The 19,288-nt window shown below is 41.3% G+C and overlaps 1 protein-coding gene across 3 annotated transcripts in view; it reads right to left on the reverse strand.

The window, feature by feature from the left end:
- The window catches only part of F13A1 (coagulation factor XIII A chain), a 178,416-nt gene that overhangs the window by 117,743 nt on the left and 41,385 nt on the right, over positions 1–19,288 (reverse strand). For all 3 annotated transcript variants that reach the window (XM_070747201.1, XM_070747200.1, XM_070747199.1), the window contains exon 3: positions 12,500–12,688. In XM_070747201.1, the coding sequence (XP_070603302.1) occupies positions 12,500–12,688 (189 nt within the window). The remainder of the gene's footprint in view (positions 1–12,499; positions 12,689–19,288) is intronic.

A 19,288-nucleotide genomic window follows, 5' to 3' on the forward strand; every position in this document is an offset into this window, starting at 1 on the left:
CAATAAATATAAACTAAATGTAAATCACTCCAAACTAGACTGCAGAAAATACGATTTCAGCAATAGAGTGGTCAACACCTGGATTTTACTACCGGAATCTGTTGTTTCTTCCCCCAATCCCAAAATCTTCAACCTTACATTGTCCTGGAAGCGGAGTAAAGACGCTGAGACATATTGTGGATTAAATAAAGGGTCATTTATTAAATTAACATAAATTTAAATAACGTAACTTTAAATACGTAAATTTAAATATTTAAATTCAACATAACTAAGGACCTGCAGAGACCAAAACTAACAGGGCGGAAATTCCTACCAGAAACTTCTTTGGCAACATTGGGCAAAAACTCCTTGCTAAACCAGGTGAAGGTAGCCACCTTCACCTGGATCCAAGCCACGCCCCTGAGTCGTGAGGGAGGAGCTCACCCTCCAATCCCCGTGGGAAATTGGATCCGGTGATTCCCATGGACATCCTCTCTCCAATCCCCGACGTTGTTCCAACCTCTAGTTCCTGCATGCACAGTCGCTTCTAATTGCCCATTTCCGCCCCTAACCTGCCAAACCCCAGTGACCAAAGGGAGGCCTATCCTGACATCCAAGTGCACCGCACCCCCTAACCAATCCAGTCCGTACCGTCAGTGTGGAATAGGCGAAAAAATGGCCGCCTCTAAAGGGGAGGCCGCAAAAATTCCCATTTGGTCCCGAAGTGACCTCCGAAGGACACACTGTTAATAGCAGAGGGTGGGCGGGTGTTCGCTTCCAGGGACACCAAAACAAGGAGGAGGTCCTGTTCGATTGCCCTTATATAGGGCGATCAAGGACCTCCCCTTGCCCCCAACATGCAGTGCACCTTCCTGGCGCGCTGCCAAAAGCCGAACTTCCAGTTTCACCAGAAACCGGAAGTTCGGGGCTCCATGGAGCCGCCAGCAGCGTCCCCCTGCTCCGGGGGCAATTTCGGCCAGCGGTTTAAGCCGCCGGTCGGGCATTTATCTACAATAGACCTCTCCCCTTTCTAAGAGGTCTGCAAGGGGCATGCATAAGTGCACCTTTGTGCCTACCGTTCCTCTCCTAATGTCTTTTTTATCTTTTCTATCTCTACTTTATACTTATATTGTGTTAAACATACTACAATACAATACTATATTTGTATGAGAAAATAAATAAATAAATAAAATAATAAATAAATAAATAAATAAATCTTCTCATTTCCCAAGAGTCACAAAAGGAATTGGAGGCAACAAAATTCCTAATTCATGCAGGTTCCAAGGATGTATTTGCATGCACCAGGTAAATTGCAGGACTGCTTTGCTTTTTATCTCAACACACATGCATCGTTTTGTTCTTTTATAGTAAAGCAAATTAATGGTTTTTTAAGGCTGCAGAGCCTGAATCTGCTCTGCAGCTGACCAACGGGGAAACACACACATAAATCAGCAGTGCCTCTCCCCCAACCTTGTCCTTGCCTCACCTCACCTAATTTGAATGTGGATGTGAGTTCTAAAGCATTCTTTTATCCTATTTAGGAACCCAAAAGTTAGGGTACCATATAACTAGCAGCTGCAGGGAACAGGGAGAGACAGTTTCAAAATGCACCCCCCCTCCCCAGTTCTTCTTGAGCTGTAGTTTGGTGGAACAAATGGACTCAGCTGATGTGTGTGTGGTACCAAACCAGGCCTGGTGCCAACACTTTGTGAAGATGACCTGACATGACTACCAAGAGGATAATCCATCATGCAAAATAAGCCATTATAAACACATGTAATTGTTTTATTCCTTGGCTGGAATTCAGTACATTTTTTTCCCCAGGGACAGATATACAGCCAAAGCTTTGTTCAATTCACAGCCCTATGCATATGTCTTTAATTCTTGAGTGCAATTTGGGACACTTTGGTTATTTATGGGGTGTGCACGTGCACAAATATTTGTGCCTTTGATAAGTGTACAACCCTGAGAACAAAGGGTGACAATCAAAGACAAATTCATAACTCATTCTATTACCCCACTTCACCTCTTACCTGATTTTACAAACACTCACATATCTGCACATTTTTTTTCTTTTTAAGATTGTATTCTCCTACTTGAGCAGCATGGCGTCCTAGATGTGGAGCTCTGGCTTCACAATTAGGAGGCTGTGAATTCGATCCTGGATAGCAGCAGATATTTGCAATGAGAATGCTGGAGGAAATGAGCCACTTCATTGTTTAGCGTATTAAAATAAATGATTATTAACTAATCATCAGGACCTGCAGAGGCCAATCATAAAATGAGGCGGAAATTCCTGATGTTAAACTTCCTGGGCAACTATGGGCATAGGTCCTTGCCGATCAAGATGAGGGGTCCAACCCATCACCATGTTCTAGGCCATGCTGACAAGGTGTGTAGGAGGGGCTCACTATCCCATCCCCATCTGAGAAAAGGGTTAGGTGAGTCCCAAGGGCATCCACCCGGAGTTCCTGCCGAGGAGCTGCCCATCACCTCCCAAAAGATGCCCTAAAAGAGAATGCACAATTGCTACTGCTGTCCATTACCTGCTGCACCCCCTAACCTGTCCATCCTCACTCTCCAGTGTAAAGTAGGTGAAAAAACGGCCGGAACAAAGGTTGAAACCATAAAAAAATCCTACTTGGCCCCTAAAAGGTGACCCCTAGAAGCACACTGCAAAATAGAGGAGGGCGGGCGGGTGTTTGCTCCTGGGATGACAGCGGGGCGAAAAGGAGGAGCCTCCCCTGCACAGCCCTATTTATAGGGCTCGATGTGCATGCACCCGGCTGTCAAATTCAGCCTCGGCTGGTTGCCAAGGCAACCAGAAGCCAAGGCCACAAACAGAAGCTTTGCTGTGTCGCCCTGTTTTGCAGGGCACACAGACACGTCCCTTGGCTCATCCGAAACCTCGGCTGGTTGCCAGGGGCGACAGGGAGATCACGTGATATCTCATGTGATCTCCCCCATGCTGGCGACAACACCAGAAGCTGCGTTCCCGGCTGGCCCCGTCACAATCTCCAGCTGGCCGTTTAATCGGTCAGTTGTTCATTTCTCTCAACGGGCACATAGAGAAAATATCTGCTATGAACTTCACATAGGCATCAGGAAGGGTATCCATCCAGTAAATGCTCAGCTCCATTCAGTTGCCCCAACTCCACCCCGATGCAAGAGATTACAAGGTTGTCAATATATATATTGTCAGAATTATGCTGCCCGGTATTCTAAAAATATGAGATTCTTCCAAATCTGTGCAGGTTAATATCTACGGGAGCTGATGAAGAAGGTGATAACAAATGCATTCTGCCCCTAGTGTTCATGTCAGTAAACGGTAAGATTTAAACATTTCTAATAATCACAAATAAAGCTATAGCATTTTAGTACAATAGTATAGCAGTATACACTTAACAAAAAATAAGGAAACCACAATTTGTCCCATCAGTTCCATTACTAACAGCAATAGTAGAGACAGGGCTAATATGTTATATTTTTTTGTATTAGGACTATTGCAGATATTTCTATATCTTTCGTTTTGTATATCCTGGAAAATAGGAAGGAAAGTAAAAAGCCTTGGGTTGCATTCAAGCTACTATGTAGTCTGCCATTGCAAAACACTATCGTCTCCTGCAAGAAGTAGCAGAGATGTTACACTGGGCCCACACGTTGACCACCAGAATGCAGCAGGACACCCTCCATGAAAATAACAATAGCACTTAAACTTATATACCACTTCACAGTGTTTTACATCCCCCTCTAAGCCGCCCCGAGTCTACGGAAAGGGGCGGCATACAAATAGAATTAATAATAATAATAATAATAATAATAATAATAATAATAATAATAATTTATAATGTCAGCATATTTTCCTCAACAATCTGGCTCCTCATTTTACCGACCTCAGAAGGAAACTGCAGGGAGACAATGACAAATGCATTTGACATCCTTATGTTCTTCTATTTCCACCAACCTCTAGTGTAGTGTTTCCAGGGGTGGGCTTCAGATCCTTTAGCAACAGGTTCATTGGCCCATTGTTGGGTGGACGTGACCATGGTGGGCATGGAGGGTTTCCTCCTCCTCCAGAGGGCAAAAATAGCTTACCCTGGGCTCCAGAGATCCTCCAGAGGCTGGAAACGGACTTCCTCCAGTGAATCCATTTTTTTGTCCTCCCAGACCCTCCGTGTAACCCCTGGAATGATGATCAGGCCACATGGGGACTCCTTGGAAGGTTAGAGTGGGAGAGGAGGAGCAGGCATGGACAGCCAGGGGTGGCATTTGGGGGTCCATTGAACCCGGAGAATCCTTGGCTAGAGGATTGCCCGAACCCAGCTAAACTCCCAGGAGCCTACCCCTGGCAGTTTCTCAACCCCAACAACTTTGAAGTTGTGTGGACTTCACTTCCCAGAATATCTCTCAGCCAGCATGTTGGAATTGAAGTCCATACATCTTAAAGCTGCCGAGGCCAAGAAAGGACAAAGACGGATTTGGTTTGGTAATCAAAATTCTAGTGCAACCCTGAAGTGGAAGAGATAATAAAAGATGAAGGAGTCTCACCAGAAATTTATTATGAAAATCTAGGGCGCTAGAGAGAGACAGGGAGTGAACTACTGTAGACAACCTCTCAGTTGTATTAGATTTATTCTCCCTCATCTTTGAGTCAGCAGAAAACTAAATCAGCCCCCCCCCCAAAAAATGCTGTCTCATTGCCAATCTCTATCCTGATGCTAGTATTTCTATCCTGAGAAAATGTCCATCACCTGATTTTCCTTCAAGATAATACGAGATAACAAAGCCTTTTATGTAACTGGTGGACCTCTCCTGGTGATGGAATACAGGGTGCGTTCCAAAAGTAATGCAATTATTTTTTTAAAGTAATTTATTGAACAGATTTGCACAAACACTTATAATTCTTCAAAGTACTGTCCTTGGGCCTCTACACAATTTTTCCAGTGACTCTGCCATGACTGGTATGCGCCCTGGAAGGCATCTTCGGGGACCTCTTGCAAGGTATTCATCACGGCTGATTGGATCTCTTCTATGGATTAAAAACAGGTTCCTTTTAGGGCTGGGAACAAAAAGAAGTCTGCTGGGGTAACGTCATGACTATAGGGGGGTGGGGCAACATTGGCACCTGGTGTTTGGCCAGGAATTCATGGACTCATAGCGTGTCGTGGCAAGAGGCGTTTTTCATCCATAAAAGAGATCCAATCAGCCGTGACAAAGACCTTGCGAGAGGTCCCCGAAGATGCCTTCCAGGGCATGTACCGGTCATGGCAGAGTCACTGGAAAAAATGTATAGAGGCCCAAGGACAGTACTTTGAAGAATTTTAAGTGTTTGAGCAAATCTGTTCAATAAATTATTTTTTTAAAAAATGATTGCATTACTTTTCGAACGCACCCTGTAAGGTGGTAAGTATTACTTTTGTACTATATAGGTGACTTAAGCCTCTGTCATTCATGGGCTAAAGACAAGATGAAAACAATTCCATGATCAGGGGACAACGCAGAAACAAGGTGTTGTGATGGTGAGATTAGGTTGTGATTAAGTGCAAGTGAAGAAAGGCTCATAGTCCCGAGTCCTTCATTTTTCCTTAAGACATGACTGGGTACCGCCCTTCTCTTTAATACTCCCTGAAATCTAAAGTCATAAGGAAAGAACTGTGGAAACAGCTGTCTTTATGCCAAAATTAAATATAAAACCGAAATATGTCCTATTTATAAATAGCAAATGTAACAAATGGCCGTATGATTTTATGCACCAAGAGAAAGAAGGAGATCAATAATTCAAATGCACGAATGGACCTAGTGCTCAGAAAGATAAATTAAATGTCAATTCAAAACCAATTCTTGATGAGTTTATAATGGTTAGGAAAAGAGCTGCAAAGAAAAATTAGCAACTCATTTAGAGTGTGCATAGATTTTGCCTTAAGGTTGATACAGCTTGATATAGACGATCCTTCCCTACTACATGCCCTCCAGGTATGTTGAGTTACAAATCCAATCATGGCTTTAGCCAACATTCTGATGGCCCTGCATCTGGAGGGCACCCCATGGGACTATCCAGGGTGAAGTCATAGTAGATAACTAGCTTTTCTTGCTGATCCAGAACGTGTAAACTCTGATACAAATTGGTCCAATCTGCAGATTGGAAAAGTCTTTAAGATTTCGCAGCTTTCTAAATGTCGTAATATAATTTTTTATTTAAAAGAATAAAAAAGTGTACTTACAGATGTATATTTTATGTTAAAATATCTTTACAACTGCAAAGGTGACATATATTTAGAAAAACGTATTTCATGAAAAATAGATTTGAAAATATTATTAAATATTTACAAATGCATTTTATATATCCTGATTTCTCTTCGAGCTGCAAAAATCTTTCACACACACACACACAGAGAGAGAGAGAGAGAGAGAGAGAGAGAGTATATATAAATATAGAGAGAATTTATTTTTTTCCATGTGCAACCATGATGAGATTGAATTTTGAATAAACACATGTGAAAACAACTTAGGTTGGAAGCAAAGTGACCTATCTATTTGAACCATAGTGCAAGTTCTTCCATGAATTTTCATCAGCATAATATAAACCTGATTATTTGCAGAAGTGAAAGAAGTATTGGAGATACACCCAGAGCCTTCATGCACCCCAATTAATACAACACAGCTATTTTTCAAAAAGAGCCACCTCTTTCATTCAGCTACGAATCACATGTTAAGTAATCAACAAATGATCAATTCAGGCTGGGGAAAAACTTTACAGAAAGCATCATAAATTGCTATGAATACATGGTAATGACTCCCATAAAATGAAGCCATGAATATATCAGGCTAATTCATGGAGAGCAGAAATATAAACAGTTCTTATTCATGAGTGTTAAACGGAATTTCCTTCATCAGTGTCAGCATAACGATGGTTACAGACAAATTAGACAAATATCATTTCTTTGTGCCCTGTTTCAGCATGTCTCTAAAGCAGAGGTACCCAACCCTCCTATTCATGGATCAGTACCAATCCATGGCCTGTTAGGAATCAGGGACCATTGCTGTACAGCCAGCTGGCTGGAGAATTCTGGGAGTTGAAGTCCACAAGTCTTAAACTTGCCAAGTTTGAAGACCTCTGCTCTACAGGGTGGGTGGGTGGGTGGGTGGGTGGGTGGGTGGGTGGATGGATGGATGGATGGATGGATGGATAGATAGATAGATAGATAGATAGATAGATAGATAGATAGATAGATAGATAGATAGATAGATAGATAGATAGATAAATTTGAAAACAGGTAATGGGGCCAGATGATATGATACAAGCATTGTCTCCAGTGATCTGTTCTAAATCCCATTGCTGCTGGTTTGCACGCAACACGCATGCACACTAACATCCCGGGTGGGTGGATGGAGCCTCCCGCTGCCATCTCTGCCCATTCATAGAACTGTACTGTACCGGTAGCAACCCACCACTGATTGCCTCCCCTATCTTCAAAAAAAAGGGGAAAGAAAGCTGTAGAACAGGGGTGTCAAACTCACATCATCATGGCAGCATCACATGATGTTTTGGGGCTTTTTCCTCCTTCGCTAAACCGGGCATGGGCGTGGCCAATGTATGATGCATCCAGCCCATGGGCGGTGAGTTTGATACGCTTGCTCTAGATCAGCCATGCTCAACTAGGGTTCTAAGAGATTGTGATGGGGGTGGGTGTTAATTCACAGGACGTACAATGCTACCATTCAAACATGCCACGATTCGGTTGCCAGCATGCTATTTTGTAAAAACATGGATTGTGCAGCTAGAACTGAACTGTATTGTGAGGTTTTTATATTTTTGCTATCTTTGTGCAGGCGTTCCTCCAGGGCGAAAAGGTTGACAAAGGCTGCTTTAGATAGTTGCAGTCTTTCATTGATCTTTGCGAGTCCTGTAAAGTTAGATCATCAAGAGATTCTTCTCAAAACATCTTGAGAACAATGCAGTGAGGAGAAAAGCCTTCATTTACTGTTTCTGTGACAACCAAGCCCCCTTAGAGCGTACTGAATGACTTCGAAGACTCACAACAATTGCTGTTGGCTGTTCTTTCCTCCTCTTTTCTGAACATGAAACAAGGAGGGGGGAGAGATTAGGGGTGCCCTAGCTAGGCCCCCAAATATTTTACAATCACCAGATGGCAGCAAAGGAATATAGGCGTACCTCATTTTATAAAGCTTCACTTTATTGCGCTTCACAAATACTGTGGTTTTTTTTACAAGACCCTCTACCAACAAAAAGATAATAATTCAGCAAGGCTCAGAGGGTGATTAGCATTTTTAGCCATAAAGTAAATTTTAATTAAAGCATGTACATTGATTTTTTTTTAAGAATAGTGCTATTGCACATTTAAGTGACTATGTGTAAATATAACTTTTACCTGCACTAGGAAAGAAAGAAAATTGATGTGACTTGCTTTACTGCAACATTTGCTTTATTGAGATGGTCTTGAACCAACCCACAATACAGGTGAAACTCAAAAAATTAGAATATCGTGCAAACGTTCATTTATTTCAGTAATGTAACTTAAAAGGTGAAACTTAATATATGAGAGATACTCAAAGAGAATCTATGGGGCATTGCCAAGAGAAAGATGAAAGACATGAGACCGAACAATGCAGAAGAGCTTAAAGCCGCTATTGAAGCATCCTGGTCTTCCATAGCACCTCAGCTGTGCCACAAGCAGATAGCGTCCATGCCATGCCGCATTGAGGCAGAAATTGCTGCAAAAGGGACCCAAACCAAGTACTGAGTAGATATGGATGCTTATACTTTTCAGAGGTCTGATATTGTTCCATGTACAATCCTTTTTTTATTGATCGCATGTAATACTGTATTCTAATTTTCTGAGATGGGCGATTTGGGGCTATCATGAGCTGTACCCCATAATCATCACAATTATGACAAATCATGGCTTGAACTATCTTGCCTTCAATGTTATGAGTATCTCTCATATATTACATTTCACCTTTTAAGGTACATTACTGAAATAAATGAACGTAATTTTTCGAGTTTCACCTGTATCTTTGAGGCACTGCTGGATAAAGACATTTCTAACTCATTGCTCCCATCTGGCGGTCATCTGGAATTCTACAGCCCAGATAAAGACTCGTCTTGGAGTACTATATTTTATTTATGGGGGTTTGATAACACCACCCTGATACTTAAAATATAGAATCGCTCGGATCCGGGCGGACCTCGATTCCAATTGGATAACAGAGTCGACTGACAATGAATCAGTTGAGGTGACTGGGGCCCGTACTTGTCCATCTGTCTGGGAAGAGTTTGATCTGGTGACACCTGGTGAAGTGGACAAGGCCATTGGAACTGAGATATTCCTTCGCCCTAGGCCTTTACAATTTATGCATGGTATGTTTATGTGTATGTTTGGTTTTATAATAAGGGTTTTTAGTTGTTTTAGTATTGGATTGTTACATGCTGTTTTTATCATTATTGTTAGCCGCGCCAAGTCTACCGAGAGGAGCGGCATACAAATCCAATAAATAATAATAATAATAATAAAAATAATACTTCAGATATCATCAACTGTAAGAGAGACAAGACATCATTCAACAGTGCAGGGGATAGAAGGATGAATTTAAATTGCAGAAAGGCAGGCTTAAGTCAAATGTTAGAAATATTCTGATGCTACGGATGTTCACATCTTGATTTTTAAGGACACAATTTTGTCTGTTTGTTTTAGATCTTATTTGCCCTCTGGCCTGTTTTTATTTCAGAGCTCTGTACCACTGTAAGATTCCAATAATGGTGTTCGGGAGACTCAGATTATCACCAAACCAGTGTGCTGAAAATTTCAAAAGATCTCCAACCTTGCACATACCGTATACATAAATAAATAGGGAGGAAGCCACCCAGTGCCAATCAAATCATAGCCTGCAATTTCTGGAAAGGTTGCCTTCTCTGACTTTACTTAATGCTTTCTGATCCATTTTGGCACCATACCTGGCTCTCCTGCAGATATCCATTGCAAGCACACACCCACAGCCTGAGGTCTGTTTCTCTCCCCCATTCCAAGCCCCACAAGCTTGGGAAAATGTTTGGGGGAGGGGTTTGCTTTTTGCTTTGCTTTGCTTTTGCTCATGCATCGAACATCTGAGGTAATGTTTCCTAAAATTTTGCTTTTCCATTTCCCACTTTTAAAAAGAGGACGGCAAACAGTTTTCATTTTCAGAGCTGATATATTAAAAATTAAAATAATGCATACATATGAAAACAATTTATTGAATAATGTATAAATAACAATATTAAACATATTTATTTTATGTATTTATTTGAAAATTTTATATTGCCATCTACTTCCTCACGATGGCTCAAGGTGGCTAACAGGAAATAAAAGCACAAAATAAAAAATAGTAAACTAATGATAAAATTATAAAATAATCACCCCTCAACCTCAGTAATAACACACACTCATATCAGCCATTTAATGGGCTCCATTAAATGGGTTTCCCAATTATTATTCAATATGAACATAAATATTTTAAATTAAAAGGACTATACTTTTAACAAATAAATTATAATTAGAATGTTTGCATACATCTTCAACCTCTAGCAAATAATTTTGGTTTCCTGAATCCCTGGGATGGTGTTGGGGGACACTTTATGAAATAATGAGTTAGGAGACACCCCAAATCAGGTTTTTCAGTTTACGGACTGTGAACTGCATGTACCACAATTTTTAAAATTACTCTTAGAGGTTCCTTCCCCAAAATTGCATTGTCAACATTTATCAAAAGTCCAAATGTGATTCTTTACAAGTGTGATTCTCCTGCTACAGTAGAATCAGGGGTGTGCTGCTGCCCAGATTGGGGGGGGGGGATACAGTGAGGTAGCAAAAATGGAGCTCCACCCTAGAGCACTCAATTTGCACTGAAAGATGTTGAAAGAAAATGCAGAGCATCCTGCATAAGCCACGCCCACAATGTGGTAGTAAAATTTTGGTAACCCTTCACTGAGTAGAACCATTGCAGAAATAAAAGGACACAATCTATGTACCAAATATATATAGGTACAGTGGTACCTCTACCTAAAAAACCTCTACTTATGAACTTTTCTAAATAAGAACTGGATGTTCAAGATTTTTTTGCCTCTTCTCAAGAACCATTTTCCACTTACATACTCAAGCCTCTGCAACTGTAACCGGAAAAGGCGGGGAGAAGCCTCCGTTGGACCTCTCTAGGAATCTCTTGGGAGGAAACAGGGGCAGAAAAGGCGGTAAGAAGCTTCTATGGGGCCTCTCTAGGAATCTCCTGGGAGGAAACAGGGCTGGAAAAGGCGGTGAGAAGCTTCCGTGGGGCCTCTCTAGGAATCTCCTGGGAGGAAACTGTTCTGTCTGGGTCACTCCAGAAGCCAATACCAACCCAAAAAGAGAAGCCAGACACACTGGTAAAAGGCAAAGGCAGTTTATATAATTAAAGGAAAACACAGGTAACAGAAAAGGTCCTTACAAACAGGAAAAACGCTGGAACTTCAAATATATACACGAAGGGAAGAGTCCATGAAGCAATACCAGATTCTTGCTGCCAAGATGAAGCTGTAGATAGCAAACAGACGCCTCCCACGAGTCTTCCAGACTGCGAGGCCACAAGCCAAGATCAGAGATGCTGAGAATCAAAACAGGTCACCGCAACTCCAATTGATAACACTCCACATGGCTTCAAGGCCTTGCCTGCCTTTTAAACCCTGCTGATGAGGACCACACCCAAAACCAGCTGTTTCTAATTCAATGGTGATAATATTTCTTTAACTGCTCCTTTCGTTGCTCTGAACGTCTCTGTCTCATGTCAATGACAGCTTGTGCGTCATCACCTAATGACTCCAAGCTACTGGCTGGGGAGAGCCCCCCCCCCGGGGCTCTCATGCTGTTCTCCTTCATCCCATTCCTGACTCTCCTCTCCCCCGTCCGACTGTTCAGCCCCCTCCTCTGCGCTGTCATCCTCCTCCGGGCATGGAGCCAGCCGAGACACAGCTGGTCCCTGAGCAGCCTCAGGCTGAATCACAACAGAAACAGGGCCAGAAAAGGTGGGGAGAAGCCTCCATGGGGCCTCTCTAGGAATCACGTGGGAGGAAACAGGACCTCCACCCTCCCTTTGGTTTTCCCAATGCATTATTTGCTTTTACATCGATACCTATGGGAAAAATTGCTTCTTCTTCTACTTAAGAACCTGGTCAAGGAATGAATTAAGTTCATAAGTAGAGGTACCACTGTATAGACATATATGCAGTCTCCCACTACCCAATACCTATACATAATTACACGTTCCTATACTCCCTTAGTCCATTTTCATCCTCAGTTCACTTGTGTGTCATGGATTTTCACAGAGACAAGGGGGAGATGTATAAGTATCTTTGTGAGATATTGTGGCAAAATATACATCTGCATGATTTGCATGATAAATAACCCTTAAACTGTTTTGCCACTGTAACTCATAGGCTTTTCCAAGATAAAAAAAGAGAAAATAACAAGAACAGACATTAGCTGGCACTTACCTATAAGGTATTCAATCCAGAATTGGTCCTTCTCTGGATTGTATTCACGGGTGAATGTAATCTGAATATGGAAAGACTGCCCTCGACGCACGATCAGTTTGAAATTGTAGTATTTGTCTGTGTGGTGCTCCTTCTTATTAATTTCATATTCACGGCTGAATATATGGACTGCTTCGACTTCCAGAATATCTTCAAGTAAACAGAGATAGAGAACAATGTTGTAAAGCTAGCATAGCCATTTCCCCACAATTAATTCCATTTGCTTAATGTATTTCACAAAAAATTCATACTTATGTCAGTCGGCAATTTTTCTGCATTTGAACAGATCATTGGATTGTGAGGTAAATAATTTTTCTCAAATATCTGAGGATAAATGCCTTGTGAGAAAAGTTGGAGATACTTTAAAACTCTATGCTTTTGTCACTTTAGATAAGACAAAAGGACCTTCCTCTTTATTTCCTATATTATCCTTTTTTAAGGCACAAAAAAAATTCCATCCTTGACTTGTTAAAGAATAAAGAAACCAATTTTGTGATAACTCTTTACATTTTTAATAGTCTGAGCCAAGGGACAGGCCAAATTTTATAAAACTGATGTTAAGACTTCACTAAAAACATCTGACAGTTAACTATTATGATTATTTCCCCCTTCCTCTATACTAGGGGGGATATAGGGGGATATAATAATCTATATATTACACCCCCCCCTTATTGAAGTAATGCAAATTAAATTCCAGGAAACTGGTGTTATGGGATATTATATTTAGCTTTGAATTTGTCCGTTTTGGGCTTGCTACTTCTATTTCAACTTATTTATTTTTCATATTCAACTAATATATTATGTTTGCTACATTGTGAAGATCTGTGCCATAAACAATCAAAACTAAATTGAGCCGAGTTTAGCATTGAGCCATGCATTCACTCCCATTTACTATACAGCAAAGTGAGCATCTCAGATAATATATATGGTTGAAATACCAATATAAATTAAGGATTCCAGCAGTGCTCAGTTTCTTACAATCTATAATATATGTTTCTACATATTGGGAAAAGAGGTTACTTTTCCACCTTGTTTAATATTTAAAAACAGCATTCAATAAACTTAATCATGACTGTTTAAGTTATTTGGATGCCATGTTAGGCCCTGTGACTTGGAACAGTGAATATTACTTCTTGGTGTCCTTTTAAAGAAACATTCAGCATTCACAACGTTCAGGTGGGATTCACATAATTTTCCTACCAGTTCACCGAGCACCGACAATGTGAACATGAGTGTGTACACTCTCACTTCGGTTACATGTGAGCCTTCCTTGCATGTGTGCAGCTTTCTGCACATGTGCTTTGCTCATGCACATGGCTTGCATGCATGTGTCTGGCTTGAAATCATGGCTAAATAGGATGGCAAAGCGCCAGGGCAGGTGGACAGTCCACCCACCGGTTATTACTACCAGTTCTCTTGAACCAGTCAGAATCAGTTGAATTCCGCTTCTGATTCACACATGATATATATTAGCTGCTATGGGGATATTTATTTTTATTTGGATGAAAACATGACTCCGGGCTAGAAAAGGATATTTTATTTATTAGCATGGCTCTAGACTCTACATTCTTTAAAATGTTCTCTGGCTTAATTAGTGTTCACATTAGGCCTATTAGCAGATTTCCAAAATTCTGTCTTGAACAAAAACTTCTCAGTTTCATGGGCTTTTTACTGAGACACACGGTTGACAAATGTTCTTCCAAGTGACCGCCCTGTGATGTTGGAAGAAATCATGAGACCTGGAGTTTTATTTTGAAGAATGAATGATGTAGCGAATTTCTAAATCTCATGACACAGGGTGGGAGCGAACCAACTACACAACAATTTTCTTCAATTTTGGCCAGGAAATGCATATGAAATTGTACACACATGTTTTTTATGAGATCCTTGGAGCCCTCTGAGCTTGGTTGTTGGGTTGCAGATGTTACCCAAGTAGATAACATTATGTTATCTACCCAACTAGATAATGTTATCTACCCAGCTAGATGTTATGTTATCTAGTCAGGAAATAAAATGTCTTCAAGTCAACAACCAAACTCAGACAGCGCCTCCATAGTTCAACCCTGAGCTAAATACATTGCTCAAAAAAATAAAGGGAACACTCAAATAACACATCCTATATCTGAATGAATGAAATATTCTAATTGAATACTTTGTTCTTGTTGTGGTTAGCTCTGGCCCTGCTCCTGCCTCAAGGACTGTGGATGTGGGGGAGACATCCACATGCTGCAGGCCTGTTGTGCCCCCAGTGGAATCTGATGATGAAGGCTCCTCTGACCAAGAAGTCATGAGTGAAAGGGAGGAGGAGAGTGTGGCAGACAACTCAGAAGGAGATCAATTATCTAGCTCCTCCTTGGATTCGGAACAAGAGTTAATGATACAGCCACGCATGCGGAGAGCAATGCATAGGCAGCAACAACTGAGAGATTATTATCAAAGAAAATGAGGCTACCGGTGGTTGGGTGGGGCTGTGGTAATTAGTGAGGCTGCTATAAATAGCAGCCTGTGGGTTTGGCCATTGTGGAGGATTATCTGATTGTTGTGTTTCGTGACTGCTTTACTGACTTTGACTTTTTGTGTGCTGATTTTCCCCCGCTTTGAAACTAAACCAGAGCAAAGTGTGTTTCACTTTGTGAAAGAAGAAGGACTGTGAATTGCCTCACAGCTGCAAGCTAAGTATCACAGAACTGATAAGGGACTTGTACAAATTACCAGTTTGTTTGGAGACAAGTGCTCTTTGCTATACCAAAAGAGGGCTTAGTTTAAGTGAATTTTCATTATAAAGAACATTGTTTTGAATTTTCAAACGTGTGTGTGTCTGAAATTTGTACCTGTGAATTTTCGGGAGGATTCTATCAGAGAGCCTGACAGAACACATGTTAAATGGGAGGGGACTGGAGAATAGTTGTCATTAGTGTGGCTACCTGTAAACTACACAGGTTTCTGGTAACGCAAGTCAATGATGAACATTAAGAAACTGAGAGCCCGACAGAACAATTCTGTACAAAGTTGAATGCGTACAACAGCATGTGAAATTGATTGTCAATCAGTATTGCTTCCTAAGTGGACAGTTTGATTTCACAGAAGTTTGATTTACTTGAAGTTATATTCTGTTGTTTAAGTGTTCCCTTTATTTATTTATTTTTGAGCAGTATATATTGCCTTCTCCTGGACACACATTTTGCCAGACCTGTTTTTCCACAAGAACAAGCACAAACAAAATACATTTGGGATTTGGAAGGTTCTTAAAAGCTACAGGAACTGCTGATTTATCTAGCATAACCAGTATGACAGTTGCAGTCCTTTTTAACAACCCTTCTCAGCTTTTCCCATTCCCAACTACAGAACACCAGACTCCTGACCTTAAAGGAAGCCTCATCAATGATGCAGGCTCTTTGAAGACAGATAATGCAGCCTGGAGGCAATCCTACCACTTCCAGATTAAATTTTAATTCAACAGCTGAGCGCCCTTATTGTAATGTTGAAGCAGAGTCCTGTGGTTAGTCTAGGAAAATATATCACTTTTTATGCCATTGGCCATTTGCAAAAACACTTTAATAAGGCTCGTCTTTAGACAGGCTAAAGAACCTCATGACAGTAGCTCCCAAAGGATTAATCACCCAGTACCATTCTAATAAAGCCATGTTGCAAGCTGGTTTGGGTTTTATAACACATATTCCCAGTAGAGACTTCCACCCTGTCAAAATGTAATTTAAACGGTGTTCTGCTGCCTCATGAATTGATATGAATCAAATCTCAAGAGAGAGGAGCCCTTTATTTTCCTGAAGCATGGTAATCCTCAATTATGCCAAAAATCTCTCCAATTTAAAACCTCAGTTGCTAATACTAAGGCTACATTCTGACTTATACAGTGATCCCTCGATTTTCGCGGGTTCAAACTTCGCGAAACGGCTATACCACGGTTTTTCAAAAAATATTAATTAAAAAATACTCTGCGGTTTTTTTTCTATACCACAGTTTTTCCCACCCGATGACATCATACGTCATCACCAAGAGTCACTTCTCTCTCTCTCTTTCTTTCCTGTCATTCTCTGCTTCAATCATTTTCTCATTTCTCTTTTTTTTCTATCATTTCTCTCTCTCTCTACCTTCCACTCTCCCCCCTCTTGCTCTCTCTCTCTCTTTCTCACTCTCTCTCTCCCTCTCAGTGAGAATGCCTGCCCCTCCTCTCCTGCAGCCCTCTCGCTGATAGCTGGGATGAAAGCACTTTCAGCTAAGGGACTGTGAGAGGGGCGGGGCGGGCATTCTCAAAGCGCTCAGAGCGGCTAGCAGCCAAATGAGGAGGATGAGAAGCCGTAGCCGCCAGCACTGCTGCAGGAGGACATGTGTCCCAAGAAAGCCGGTGAGGAGCGGATCGGGTGGGCGGGGGGTAGCGGCGAGGGGGCCGGAGGCGCTGGGGGGTGGGGGCGGCCGACATTCAAAACAATCTTAGCCGGCCTCCGCACTTTCGTCGCTCCCCACCCCCAACTTCAAGCCTGGCTCCTTGCGCGGCCTTGGAAAAGGGTGCGTGTGGGGTAGTTTTTGGTTGTCCATAGCCAAAAATAGTGTTTTTACTTCCGCATCTCTACTTCACGGAAATTCGACTTTTGCAGGCAGTCTGGGAACGCAACCCCCGCGAAAATCGAGGGATCACTGTACTTGGAAATACATAGCAGTGTAGTAGGAGAAGGAATACCAGGTACAGCCTGAGGATTTTATGTCTAGAAAACAGCTTACCCACCCCGGCACAGCATCCCAAGTCACACGATGCTCCTCAAACTACATAAATGTAGAAGAACACTAGGTGGCAGGAGACAATGCTTTTTGAAAATCTGAACCTCTAGACTTTTGTAGTCCAAGTATGGGATATAGTGAGGAGAGGGTGAAGGGGGACTTTGTGAATGAAAAGAAGGATTAAGGGGGACATGATAGCAGTGTTCCAATATCTCAGGGGTTGCCACAAAGAAGAGGGAGTCAAGGGCAGGACAAGAAGCAATAGGTGGGAACTAATCAAGGAGAGAAGCAATCTAAAACTAAGAAGACATTTTCTAACAGTTGGAACAATTAATCAGTGGCACAACTTGCCTCCAGAAGTTGTGAATTCTCCAATACTGGAAGTTTTAAAGAAGAGATTGAACAACCACTTGTCTGAAATGGTATAGAGTTTCTTGCCTGAGCAGAGAGTTGGACTAAAAGACCTCCAAGGTCCCTTCCAACTCTTTTATAATGTTCTGTTCTGTTCTGTTCTGTTCTGTTCTGTTCTATTCTATTCTATTCTATTCATGTAAAATGAAAAATGCTGTTACACAGGGCATTCTAAGTGAAACAGATCTGGCTGATGGAAAAAAAGAAAGCAAAGATGAATACACAGACAATTTAAAAGAGAGAAGTACGGAATTATGTGCTTCACAGATTTATTTTGGGACCTTGCTTAAACATTTCTTGTAAATATTCTTGGCTTAGTCATAAGCAGTGAGCCAGCCAAATTTGTGGCTGATAGTACAGTGCTGATGCACTAAAATCAAATGTGTATAGAAGCACTCCAGAAGAATATATTGTAACTAGGTAATTAGTCAATCAAATTGCAAATGAAATTTAATAGAAGTAAATGTAAAGCTGGGACGAAATCTGCCGACGAAGTCTCCTCTGACCAAGGAAGTGTGAGTGACAGGGAAGAGGGGAGTTTGGCAGACAGCCCAGAGGAGATCAATCATCTGTATCATCCCTGGATTCTGAACAAGAATTAATGACACATCCATGCGTGCTTAGAGTAATGCATAGGAGACAACAACTGAAGGATTATTACAAGAGGAAATGAGGCCACCTGTGGTTGGGTGGGGCTGCTGTAATTAGTGCTACAGATAAAATGCAGCCTGGAGTAGAGTAGAATAGAGTACAGTAGAGTAGAACAGAACAGAACAGAATAGAATTCTTTATTGGCCAAGTGTGATTGGACACACAAGGAATTTGTCTTTGGTGCATGTGCTCTCAGTGTACATAAAAGAAAAGATACTTTTGTCAAGAATCATGAGGTACAACACATAATGATTATCATAGGGTACAAATAAACAATCAGGAAACAATCAATATTAATATAAATCATAAGGGTACAAGCAACAAATTACAGTCATAAGTGGGAGGAGATGGGTGATAGGAATGATGAAAAGATTTTCCTTAGGTGGGTAAAAAATGGTGGTAGAACCATGATTGAGGAACTGTATATAGATTTATGTGTGACCTGGACCAAGTGAACCTCTCAGCCCTCATAATAAAAGGATCAATAGTCATCCAATAAAATTGATTAGAAATATTTAGAGCAGACATAAGAAAAAACAGTAACAATTGTGATGATACATTATCAAAAGAAGTAGCGTTGGCTGCTAATTTGGATGTTTTTAAAGAGAGGAGTTGAATAGATTTATGGATAGTTCTATGTAGGACTACTACTATTAGAGATTCAGTATTATTTTAAGACTATAAACAACTCCCCTTTCAAATTCAGTTTCAGGAGAATGTTTCTACCATCCATTTATGAGCACTATGCAGCAGGGGTGGGTTCCGTTTTTTTTTATGCTGGTTCACTCAGGGGGCAGGCGGACTTCATATGCACGTGTATACTCTATGTGCAAAGTACTGCAAATGCACAGAACTTTTTAAAAAAGTTTCTGCACATGCACAGAAGCAAAAAACAAGATGGCGGCATCTATGATGCCATCAAGAGAACCAATTCGGGAGCATAGCTGCCCCGAG

Source organism: Erythrolamprus reginae, chromosome 3 (assembly GCF_031021105.1).
Source record: "Erythrolamprus reginae isolate rEryReg1 chromosome 3, rEryReg1.hap1, whole genome shotgun sequence".
In the NCBI taxonomy this organism is placed as follows: Eukaryota; Metazoa; Chordata; class Lepidosauria; order Squamata; family Dipsadidae; genus Erythrolamprus; species Erythrolamprus reginae.